General features: G+C 38.4%; 1 protein-coding gene across 1 annotated transcript; it reads left to right on the top strand.

Moving 5' to 3' along the window:
* Positions 1 to 1,313: 1,313 nt before the first annotated feature.
* Positions 1,314 to 5,456, top strand: LOC109053022 (E3 ubiquitin-protein ligase RING2-like). The gene is made up of 7 exons (XM_042772057.1): positions 1,314 to 1,444; positions 2,244 to 2,356; positions 2,521 to 2,681; positions 3,005 to 3,220; positions 3,486 to 3,758; positions 3,885 to 4,056; positions 4,424 to 5,456. The coding sequence occupies exons 2-7, from the start codon at positions 2,270 to 2,272 to the stop codon at positions 4,523 to 4,525; spliced, it is 1,011 nt and encodes a 336-aa protein (XP_042627991.1). The 5' UTR covers positions 1,314 to 1,444; positions 2,244 to 2,269; the 3' UTR covers positions 4,526 to 5,456.
* The last annotated feature ends 7,880 nt before the right edge of the window (positions 5,457 to 13,336 follow it).

Here is a 13,336-nt window from a genome sequence, read left to right as displayed (position 1 = left end):
TACTCTATTCCCCCTAAAGGCAAACTTTGAAGTAAATGTACTCTCAATGCTAAAAAAAAATGTCATCTCCATGGTGTTTTGAGTTTGGAAATCCATTTCCTCCACATAAAAAAAAAATGTTTTGTTAATTAAATCATGATAATGTCATAACATTTCGACTTTTTATCTCATAATTATGGCTTACCTCTTTTGACTTAGTCATAATTGAATTTTTCAACATAGGCTACATTTGTGAACGCACATTTTCTGCTATGTCGCGCGTCAAGTCATGCTCCTGTGCGCGTCTTCAGACTGCAGCTTACAGTCGCAACTTCATTGTGCTATTACTCCTTTCGAGCCCGAAACTCCCGACAGCATCAGGTGTTTTATTTATGGAGAGCAGAATTATCTATTTATTTCAATGAATGTAATCGATTAGATATCATAATATTTAGGCTATAATATTCTAAATCAGGTTGGTTTGTATTGGTGAAGTAATATGTAAATGATATGCGTGCGGTGCGCGAGACTTGCACTTGGACCATAGTGCGGCCCGGTGAAAAAAAAGGTTGAGAACCACTGGTCTAGACATATGCCAAAAAATAAATAAATAATTAAATAAATCCCGTGTCCAGGGATTGTTTTTATTTTGTATTTTTTGCCATGCATTGGTCATAGAGCTCATTGTAGCGGTGCCTCAGGTGTTGAAATAGATTTGTTATACATTATACAGGTTCACACGTACTCCGTTTGCAGTGCGTATATAGTATAAATTATTTACACTATTTCATAACTTTATTTAAATTTTATGTTATAATTTTGAAGGATATTTAGATTTAAATTTTTGTCATAATTCTGACTTTTAACTGCTTTAATTAGCCTATGACATATCTCATATTTTGACTAAGCATCTCATATGTTTGACTTTTCATGTCAAAAAGTTTTTTTTATTATTTTTTTTTTTTTACCAAAATATGTTTGTTTGTTTGCTTGCTTTATTTTATGTGGCAGAGATGGATTTCCATTTTGTTCTACCTTAAACGCTAGTCAATAAATACAACTTTTTTTTCTTAGGATGATCAGGTTAAACATCAACACAATGCTATCGGGTCCGTCCAAGCTACTATAATAAGACCATCTGTGGTCTATATATCTTCGAGAAACACTTTGGACAGGTGGCTAGTCCATGTTTTTTTTTTTTTTTTTTAATTTTCTTTAAACATGATCATATTTAAATATTAACTTGTAACAAAGTAGAACATGACGTGTAGTTTATGCAACTGAACTGAAAGAAAAAGAAACTTGTCCACATGCCATTTTGCACACTGAAGTGTTAAAGTGTCAACCGTTAACAACTGAAAAGATAATACTACATTTCCCAGAGTTCCTTTAGGCCCACTGAATCCGCCATATTGAGCTCGACAGAACGCGCTGCCAGGGGAGAGAGTGTTCATAACATTGAGATGTAAGTATGTAAACAGCTGCGTTTTTGTAGCAATAGATGCTTTGTTGTTGTCGAAGTTGACGTTTATATTAGCGCAAAGGGTATTATATGTTACAAGCTCGCCGACAATGTCTTCATAATTGATTTAAAGGACCCTGTAAATACTGTATCTGGATTAGCAGAGAACAGTTAGCCGTTAGCTCTACGTTTTCATGACAGCGCAGGAGATAAAACCTTTCCGCATTATTTTTTCTCTCTCGTTTATTTTGTTTTGGGGTTTTTAATGACTGCCCGTTGCTAGAGAGAAGGCACTGTCATGCAGTAGACGCTTTGTTCGTGTAGACAGGTGCTTTGTGTATTCATTGACACAAAGAGTTAGAAGTGCCTTCACGAGCTAATTTTAGCCTGCTAGCTCTGTAGGGTTAGACAGATTCATCGGTTATTGTAATATAATGAACTTAAAAAACAATAAACAAAAAAACTGCAGAGCTGATGATTAAAGTAAATCATAGATAGAGGCTAAATGGACTTAATAAAGTCGCATCTTTTAGTTTAAATCAACGTCAACAGATCATAACATCCCTCAGATGTCAGCTGTTGTCACTTGATGCCCTCCTTGTCCTAAACAATGCTATTTGAAAATTATGTTTTGTGTGAATTCAAAATAGAACATATTTAATGATGTATGAATTTTTAACATTTAACACACAATAGTTGATTTCTTTTGAGTCAGTATCTCACCAAAACTCTAATATAGTAGATTTTGATATTCGTTTCTGCACAGCTTGTAAATACTGTTCACTTTGGCTGTTTTTCATAGAGGTGAAGGACACGCAGTGTATAAAGATGACACAAACGATCCAGACGAATGGGGTTCAACCCCTCAGTAAGACTTGGGAGCTTAGTCTCTATGAATTACAGAGAACTCCACAGGTAAGAAAACTCATTCACATGTTATTATCCTCAGTTGGAATGTTCTGATTTTTCAAGTGCCTTTCTGACTGTATCTTAGCGAAACCCTGTCGAGAGATGGTTCCTGGATATGTAGTTTAGTGTCAGCCCCTCAATGCAGTTTCTGTGGTGTTGTGGTCCCATAGGAGGCCATCACGGATGGTCTAGAGATCGCCGTGTCCCCGCGCAGCTTGCACAGTGAGCTCATGTGTCCCATCTGCCTGGACATGCTGAAGAACACCATGACCACCAAGGAGTGCCTGCACCGCTTCTGTGCCGACTGCATCATCACTGCGCTCAGATCAGGGTGGGTTTGGGTTATATATGTGATATTGTACATTTTCTTTGGGATGTGAAAGATACACAAATACACATGTTTTTCCCCAGGTGTAATATGATTGTATTATAGTAATGAAATACAGACCTAATCAAAATTGGAAATTCTTATATTTTATGGAATATTGCATATGTGATTAATTTGTTCACATCATTGTTTTTTTTTAAGTGTCCTTTAATCTTTTTTTTTTTTTTTTCTCATTCGAGAAAATGAGACACATATATATGTCACAATAGAGAAGAAAAGATGCTCACAATTTCTGTTTCATGCCTTTTCTGACTGTATCTTCACAGGAATAAGGAGTGTCCAACATGCAGGAAGAAGCTGGTGTCTAAGCGCTCCCTCCGTCCAGACCCTAACTTTGACGCCCTGATCAGTAAGATCTACCCCAGCAGAGATGAGTATGAAGCCCATCAGGAGAGAGTGTTGGCCCGCATCAGCAAGCACAACAACCAGCAGGCGCTCAGCCACAGTATTGAAGAGGGCCTAAAAATCCAGGCCATGAACAGGTCAGATGTCTGATATAAATCCATGTTAAAAAATATACTTTCTCAAATTTACGTTTGTGAATTTAGTCCACATGTTTAGTGTTATTATATCTCTTATCTATGGCTGTCATGTGCTGATAGTGTATGATTTTGATTACTAGGTTTTTACTCTTGTCATTTCTGTCACTTTTTGTGGACGGAATGTTAATTTTACTGGGTTTTATTTTCTTCATCATCTGCTTTTGTTACTGTGTTCCCACCGTTCCACCGGCGGGGTGCTCTGTAGACTTCAGCGGGGGAAGAAGCACCAGATTGAAAATGGCAGCGGGGCAGAGGACAATGGGGACAGTTCACACTGCAGCAATGCATCAGTGCACAGTAACCAAGAGGCCGGACCCAGCATCAAACGAACCAAAACCTCAGACGATTCTGGACTGGACATGGACAATGCCACGGAGAACGGAGGAGGAGACATGGCGATGGAGGGGGGCAGCGAGATTGAGCTGGTGTTCCGCCCTCACCCGACGCTGATGGAGAAAGAAGACTCCGCGCAGACAAGGTGAGCCAGTTCTTTCAATTAGGTTTGCTTAACCAATTTAGCATCATTTTAGCTCTGTGTTTTAAACAAGATTCTTTGGTTCATTTTGTTATTTAGTCTTAATTTAATTGTGGATTTTGTTACCAGGTACATTAAGACGTCGGGGAACGCCACAGTGGACCACCTCTCCAAATACTTGGCTGTCAGATTGGCTTTGGAGGAAATGCGCAAAAACGGAGAGGGAAGCCCCATCAACGTAGAGGCAGCCAGCGAAAAACAGTACACCATCTACATCCCTACCGCAAACAACCAGTTCACAGTAAGTTTGGTGCTGCACAATACATTCAAACAATTATATTCTGATCATTTGGACAAAGATTGTGATGTGATAAACATTTAACATCTCGCACTACTATTTAGATGTCACGCCATTTTCAACCAAGCTTCACCAAGCTTGGCAATTTTGCATTGCTTTAAAGCAGAAAATATTTCGATCACCTATCAAAAGAAGGAAAAACAAAGATTTGAAGAATGTTTAACATCCATGGAATTGTTCCCATTTCACAAATGGTTCTTTATAGAGGAAAAAGTGACATCACATGAACTAAGACTCCTATTCCTGTAAACTGTGGTGATTGTCATGCATATATTTCTTCAGTATGACAGTGGCTGTTTTTCCCTCACAGGTTCTGAATGGCTCTTTCTCTCTGGAGCTGGTGAGTGAGAAGTACTGGAAAGTCAACAAGCCCATGGAGTTATACTTTGCTCCAACGAAGGAGCACAAATAAATCCAGTGAGACGCGAGGGTCTGAGCTGACCCAGGACAGACTGATGGTTCATCCTCTCCTCTCTCTCCCTGTTTCTTTGTCTTTCTCTCACTGTTCCTCCTCATTTGGAGTATACTAGTCTCTGGAGCCCCAGCTCCTCAATAACTGTGGCTGCTTTGATTTGGATTTTTTTTAAATTGTCTTTTTGTATGGGAACGAGACCAGGGTTGATCAGTGGGAGTGGGGTGAGAGGGCCATGGAAGTCAAACCAGCGTGGATTTGCCCCCCCCCTTCAGTTGACGCAATCATTTCATTGTTACATGTTGAGTCCTTTTTGAGTCAAGAGGACTCTGATGTTGCCTTCAACAAGCCAAAATGTTAGTCTACAAAATGGATATTGCATCCGTAACAGCATGAGGAAATCACACTGAGTGCTTCATGAGAGACTCTGTCAGAACGTGGCTTTCGTAGCCAATGGCACTGTCCTTTAATATTAAACTTGACCAATGACGTTCGCAGAGCTGTAAGAAATTTTAAGTGCATTTTCAGACACACCACTCCTGTAGCAGCAACATTTGTTCACTAACATGACTGCCTCTTGTCACTCTGTACCAGTACAATGTGATGACTCGTCATGTCACTAGTCTGTACTACTATGTTGGTCGTCAGATGTTTCGGAGATTTTACACACCTACATCACTTTATAGAATAACTACCTGGAAAAATGTATATTGATAACATTGTTACAGTTATTACAGTACCGTTTCATAAAAACGTTGGCAGTTGTACATTTGGACCCAGTTTTTAATAGTTTCATAGACGCTTCATTTTTTTAGAGCATGAAGTAATTTTAGTTTGACTTCCTTGGCATACATTTGAGTTCATGTTGTTGTTTGGAAAAAAATGTATACAGCGTTCTTTGTTTGGAAAATAAATAAAAAATGTATGCAAATGCTGATGTCACACTTTTTAGTGTTATGCCACTGCTTTTTAAAAAAAATGTATAGTGGAGCAGCAACAACACAAATCCAGCAGATGGCGCAAGTGCTTCAAATCAGTTAAGGCTATGGTCAGTGATACAACAGAAAAGTTATGGAATAATAATGGTTGTCATGGTGTAAAGACGTGCCACAATATAAATAAGTGATTAACTCAAAAACAATTTTTTTTGCTAATAGTTTGTACAGTAAGTAAGACCGATACAGTTTTTAAAATTCTGGTCGATACAATAAACCAATAATTATTTCATGGTCTGGCCAATAATCAATAAATGGCCAATAATAAAATCTAATACTGTTTTGTCTAAAAATAAAATAAAGACCTACCACAATATTGTGGTTTCTACTGTTAGTAATGACTTATAAAGTTACCTGTGAAATACAGAATGTTTCTTTTATTATTTATACAATGTTACATATATCAGGTAAGGTCTCACATTTATACCCACCTGTACTCTCAGACAAAAAGATAAACTGTCACTCAGCCCTTAAAGGTACATATTAGTACCTTTTAGTTTTTGTACCTTAGGAGACCACCCAGCTGACAGCTTTGTTCCCTTTTTCTGAGAGTGATTGCTTCACCTCTAATGTATGAGTTCAGCAGATCTGAAGCTGAAGTTGTAGTAGGTAGGTTGTGTAATCTGTGAAGATTAGTGAGAGCTTTTACAGTTTTGATGTAATCCCACGTCCAGTGATGTGCTAGTCTCGCCATGTGATGCTCTGTTGCACTACTTTATTAAAAAGTTAGTGAAATGGCTGTTTATGCTCATACATCAGTGTTTCTCATTAGAGTCAATGCTGCATTTTTCATAGTTCAGGTCATGTACGGCTCCACTAATGAAATGATGAGTGTGTTCAATGAATGATTAAACTGCATTTTTCCTCCTGTTCATTATCTCCTTTCCTCTGTACCTTTGGTTTCCTCTTGTCATTCACCTCTGTGAACTGGACTGGTGACACAGTATGGGCCTTGTTGTGGTTTATTCTTCCACATTCTCCGCAAGTTCTTCTAACACATGATGCATGTGGCTTTTCATTTTCAAATGCTGTGCATTTTGCAGCCATTGGGCCTTGAGAGCAGTGGAACAACAAACATCTCTTTCTTACAGGTTTTTCATTTCATATATTATATACAGTTAAAAACTATCACTCTCACTTTTGCAAACTGTGTTCATTCGCATAAGAAATCATGTGGTGCTGTGTATATTTTTATTATGCTTTATCATGTACAGTTTGAATCTTGAACCTGAAAGGACCAAGAGCTGCAGCCTCCCATACATCAATGGAAAGATTATTTATTGTGTGTGTGTGTGCTACATGGTTTTTGAGGACACAAATGTGTATAATGACATGGTATTACAATGTAAACATGGTTTATGAGGACATTTCTTGTGTCCTTGTAACCCACATGGCTTTAAAAACTTACTAAACTGTGATTTGAAATTCCAAAAATGCCTGAGGTGTTCTGTGATAGTTATGTTTAGGGGTGGGGTGAAGGGATAAAAAATATTAGTTTCATATAAAAATCATTATGCCCAAACCACATTACGAGTATGTGTGCATGAATACACACAGATGGAGAGCACAATTTATAAAACATACTAATATAGCATCTATGACCTCTGAAGTCATCCTGCTGATCTCATTTTAGCAGTTTGAGTTCTTGTTTTTCTCTTAGCTTCTAGAAAAGGAAACTTCAGGAAATGCTTCTTCACAGTCCATCTACACAACACTACTGATGAACTATTCTCTGTCGTAAACAAGATTCTCTCAACTATCTGATCCTCTGCATGCATCTGCTGCCATCTATCTTCAAGAAATGTATCATGTTCCAGGACTGACTTTATAACATGTCAATGTTGTTAAAGACATGTAAGCATGTTCTTCATGATCAAGCCACAAAACTTTCTTGTTGTTCCAAGAAGTGTCAGTCTGTTCTGAATTAAGCCTCCTCAGACAATTAGATAAAAGTACAAAATGTGCTGTGTGGTGATTGGTGCTCTGTATGTGAATGCTCTCCAACACTTTCTTGCTTTGTTTAGGGGGTGACAGAAACTCTTTAACCAATTCTGAGCGCATGGGCACCATGCCACCATTTGGGCATTTGGGACAATTGTTGGTGTGTTGTTGCTACAAGGTATTGTGTGACTTCCTAAATCAGAGGAACGCTGTGTTCACTGCAGATCACGTGACAGCCAGAAGCCAATTCTCAAACAGATCATGCACCACACGTACACAAAGTCCATTTACAGCAATCTGAGAGCTTATCTTTACGTCTGTGCCACTGAGTAGAAAATGTGCATATTTCTAGCATGGCGTGATGAATTTTGTCCTAATGTGACCTTTGTATGTTTTTTTTAACCTGTTACTTTCACATTTTAAGTAAAGTATTTATTGTTTGAGTCACGTATCATTAAAAAGAAAACTGAAAAAGTAAATGACTAACAGCTCAACTGAGTTCTATCACTCTGTGTGTTCTATTTAAAAAGGCATATTTAAAATATATTGGAAGTTTAATCATTAAACAAAGAATATATTTCCTAATTAGTAAATAATTTTTATACATACATATAACTGGAATAGAAGTTCTTTGGAAAATTAATGTATGTGGGCCTATTGTATGTCCATGAAGGAAAGCAATAATTATGTCAGCTGTGAATGTCAGAATCAGAATCAGAATCAGAAAGAGCTTTATTGCCAAGTATTTTTACACATACAAGGAATTTGTTTTGGTGACAGAAGCTTCCGCAGCACAAATAGAATGACAGTGACAAGACAACACACGGAAAATAAAAATAACAAAAAACAGGAAACGTAAATAGGAAATAACACTATACAAGATCCATGAACCAGATATAGAAGTGTAGAGGACAGATTCAATGACTGCAGAGTAGAACTGTATCAGCAGCTCCTGTGGTAGGTTGAACTTCCTCAGTTGGTGAATTTCAAGATTCAAGATTTTTAATCGTCACGTACACAATTATATAGAGAATATATAACCAGCAGTGAAATGTGAGTCAGGTCCACTCCATGGACAGTGCAGTTATTAAAGAATACAACACAGAGGAAAATATACATAAATATAGGTATAAATATAGGTATGAAATAATGAAATAAAAGTAAACAATAAAAATATAAGAATAAAATATAAAATAAAATGTGCATGAAAGTATACTGTAGACTTAAATATTAAGATACACAGGAATGTACAAGAGACAAATGTGCAAACGGGTTGCCATGTAGCAGCAGTACAAACAGGAGGAAAAAAAAAAAAACCCTGGAAAGTGCTGTGTGCAAGTGACACTGTCAATATGAGGTAGAGAATAATAAATATATCTTACTGATTATAAGTGATTATTAAGTGGAGTCATGTTGATGTTAAGAGGCTGAGTTTGAGAGCCATGATGGCCTAGGGGAAGAAACTCCTCCTAAGTCTCTCAGTTTTTGCCACCAGACTACGGAAACGCTTACCAGATGGCAGCAAAGTGAAAAGACAGTTACTAGGGTGGTTTGAGTCCTCGATGATTTTAACAGCTCTGCTTTTGCAGCGTTTGAGGCAGATGTCATGCAGCGAGGGAAGAGCAGACCCTAAGATGCGCTCAGCTAAGCGCACAACTCTCTGGAGGGCTTTGCAGTCTTGAATGGAGCTGTTCCCATACCACACTGAGATACACTGAGTCAATACACTTTGATACCACACAACACAATTTGATAATAGAAGTGGAGCTGTTGGAAGACACGCAGTCATGTGTGTAGAGAGAGTAGAGCAGGGGACTCAGGACACAGCCCTGTGGGGCTCCTACGTTCAGAGTGATGGAGCTGTAGATGAACTGGCCTACTTTCACCACTTGAGGTCTACTAGTGAGGAAGTCTTCAATCCAGTCACAGAGTGAAGAGTTTAGACTGAGGTCTATGAGTTTAGAAGCTAGCTTGCTGGGGACTATAGTATTGAAAGCTGAGCTATAGTCGATAAATAGCAGCCTTACATAGTTCCCGTTGCTGCTGTCAATGTGCGTGAAAGAAGAGTGCAGGATGTGAGAGATGGCATCTTCAGTGGATCTATTTGGGCGATAGGCAAACTGAAGAGGGTCCAAAGTATCAGGGATGGAGGAGCAAATGTAGTTCTTTACAAGTTTCTCAAAGACCTTCAAGTACAGCCTTTGCTGGGACTTCTTGATAATGGAGTCTATGTGGAACTCCCACTTCAGGTCCTGAAAGATGTTGGTGCCCAGGAACTCGAATGACTGTCCATGATGGTGAGTGGGCAGAGTGCAGGGGGTTCAGAGAGCTCAGTTAATTTGGACAGGAGGAGGTTGGGGATGGTAGTGTTGAAGGCTGAGCTGAAGTCCACAAACAGGTCCTCATATAAGTCCCTGGTCTGTCCAGATGTTGTAGGATATAATGCAGTCCCATGTTGACTGCATCATCCACAGACCTGTTTGCTTGATAAGCAAACTGCAGGGGGTCCAGCAAGGGTTCAGTGATGTCCTTCAGGTGGGCCAGCACCAGTCTTTGAAATGACTTCATGAACACAAATATTAAAGTCACAGGTCTATAATCATTTAGTCCTGTTATTTCTGGTTTCTTTGGGATGGGAATGATGGTGAAGAGTTTGAAACAGGAAGGGACTTTGCAGAGCACCTGTGATCTGTTGAAGATCTGTGTGAAGATAGGGGCCAGCTGGTCAGCACAGGTTTTTAGATAGGCTGGTCTAACACCGTCTGGGCCTGGTGCTTTCTTTCGCTTCTGTTTCCGGAAGACCTGCCACACATCATTTTTACAGACCTGAAGTGCAGGAGGGGGGAAAGGGGGGCTGTTGGAGGTGTTAAAAGATCCGGGGAGAAAAGGTCAGGATGGGTGTGGGGTGTGAGACAGGGTTTTTCAAACCTGCAATAAAACTCATTAAAATTGTTGGCCAGTAGTTGATTCTCCATAGTACTGGGGGATGCTGTCTTGTAGTTGGTTATTTTTTCAGTCCTTTCAACACTGATGCAGGGTCACTGGCAGAAAACTGGTTTCTCAGCTTTTCAGGGTAGTTCCTCTTAGCCACTCTGATCACCTTTATCAGTGTGTTTTTGGCCTGTTTATACAAGCCTCTGTCCCCATTCATGTAGGCATCTTCTTTGGCCTGATAGAGTTGTCTGCATTTTGCAGTGAACCATGGTTTGTAATTGTTGTAAGTTAAATGAGTCCTGGTAGGGATGTACATTATGTATGATGTTACAGTCTTTGCAAGCTCGTCCAGATCGGTGGCAGCAGCTTCAAAAACACTCCAATCAGTGCAGTCGATGTTCTGCTTCATTAGTCTGTCTTTTTATAGTCCTTATTACAGGTTTAGCTGATTTCACTTTCTGCCTGTAGGTCGGAATATCGATATGGACATCCATTAGCACAAATGTTCTTCATTTCCATTCTCTTGACAGTCTGCATAGTTACTAATGAGTCCCAGAAGGACATTTTCACCCATGGGATACAAATGCTTAACAGTTTTAGCAAAGAGGATTCATCTGAACTGAAACCACGCATAATGAGTGGTCATCTGGGACTGGGAGTGTGAGTCATGCTACATAACCAACTCGAGTACTTGTAAATAAAAGAGTTTCTGACCCTCAATTTTTTAGATTAAAAAAGGTAATTCTGAACATCATATTGCTCTGTGGTTATCGTTCTAGTTGTGGTATGGACTTTGCCATTCTCTTAGAGTTCAGGTGCTTTCACATCAAGAATGATAACTGTAATGATAACCACTTTTCTATTCTCACAGAATAAGAATGATTATTCAAAATGATAGTTATCATTACAGTTATCTCTTTTAAAGGGATAGTTCACCCCAAAATTTTAAATTACCCCATGATTTACTCACCCTCAAGCCATCTTAGGTGTATATGACTTTCTTCTTTTATACAAATACAATCTGAGTTATATTTACAAATGTTCTGGCTCTTCCAAGCTTTATACTAGCAGTGAATGGTGGTCGAGATTTTGAAGCAAAATAAAGTGCATCCATCCGTCATAAAAAGGGGGTTAATAAAGGCCTTCTGAAGCAAAGTGATGCATTTGTGTGACAAAAATATCTATATTTAAAACTTTATAAACCATAATCTCTAGCTTCCATTAACAGTGGCATTCCAGTGGATGACGTAGGACATAGGCAAGCTCTGGTGAGAAGTGACAGACGCGGATGCGCAAAAGAAAGAAAAAGAAAACACTGGTCACGAATTAGAAGTACAAAACGAGGATTTGTAAAGAATAATGTTAGAGGATTTTGATACAAGCCAAGAGGTTTTGCTTTGCTGTAAACAAGACTTGGTTCTCACGAGACTAGCATATTCTCACCGGAGCTTATGCTATGCCAACATCCTACGTCCTCCGTTGGAACGCCACTCTCTCATGAAGTAATTTTTATTTTTGAGGTGAACTATCCCTTTAAGACGACATGTCAAGCTAAAAGAAGTTCTATAGTGCCTGAGTTCTAAACAGTTTAAGTTTTAACCTAAAAACATGGTGCTCATCTGTGTCAAATATGTAAACAAGTAATCTAGCTGGAGGTCACTGACACTCGATTATGAGTGGCTATGTCAAAAATGAAAGCATTAATCACACTGCCTGTGTGAATCTGATTAAATCAGCCATAAGAATCCAAGGAATTTCTGGGAACATTCCCCTAACGTTAGTATTTGGTTCCCATTTGGTTATTTTAATTTTTTTTTTTTTACCATAACCATATTAATATTAAAATATTGATATATTTTATAAATGTTTTGGGAAACCAAATAATAACATTCTAAGAATGTTCTAATTCGTTTTAAAAGGTAAAAGCCTTTGGCATTTGAAGCCATTATGCATGAGTCCTTAAAACCTGTGCTCATGTCTGGCTGCCTTACGTAAGAGACCACAACTATAAAAAAATGGCATGGCTCTTACATAATCCCGTTAAAAAGGGTTTAGTATGCTGTTATATTTGCATTACATTGCATGCAACTGTAAACCTTATTCTGTTACTGAAAATTCAGAATTTTTCAGAGTATAGAAAAAAGCCTGCATTTTAACTTTGAATAGACTAGAAGCCAGTTCTTGCACTGGTAATACTGTTTGGTTTCCATGAGTCACTACATCCTGTGGCTCTCTACACATATTTACAGAATCAGAGTTGTACTGAGTTATTCCAATGTAAAAGTCCTTGTAAAGGACCAAAGCAGTGGGGTATATGTTGTTTAGGTCTTTTTGACCATGTTTAACAGATTTATGCCTAGAGGTGTCAATTCCAGTGAGACTTTATAACCCTGTCGGACTAAACACCCATCTATACACCTCTTATATTTACTCTTTTAAACAAAGAGTTTACCCAAAAGTGAAAATTTGCTAAAAGTGTACTCAACCTCAGGCCATCCAAGATGTAGAGAAGTTTTGTAGCATTACATCACTTGCTCTCCAATGGATCCTCCACAGTGAATGGGAGCTTACAATGATTTTATTAGCTGGTTGATCTCATGCTGATGGCACCCATTCACTGCAGAGGATATGTGCAAATTAAACCATTAGTGAAATAGATAGCTGGCTGCCGTGTATCCAGTCAGATAATACACTGGGTCAAAATGAATACTGGAATTGGAGCTGTTGGACATTAAAATGAAGGTGTTTTAGACATTTTTTTTCTTTTTTTGATTAACTAAAATAACTAAAATTGATAGCACTTTTAAATAACTAATAAAAACTATAAAGACATTTTCAAAAAATAAAAATCATTTCACAGTGACTGGCCCATTTACCTAGAGTGGCCTGCCACAGGTTTCAGGGACTAAGACTGCTCTGTTCTTTAATGAATGGGACATGG

This window comes from Cyprinus carpio, chromosome A2 (assembly GCF_018340385.1).
Source record: "Cyprinus carpio isolate SPL01 chromosome A2, ASM1834038v1, whole genome shotgun sequence".
NCBI lineage: Eukaryota > Metazoa > Chordata > Actinopteri > Cypriniformes > Cyprinidae > Cyprinus > Cyprinus carpio.
The sequence above is the reverse complement of the archived record's forward strand: the minus strand, read 5'-3'. Positions and strand labels throughout refer to the sequence as shown.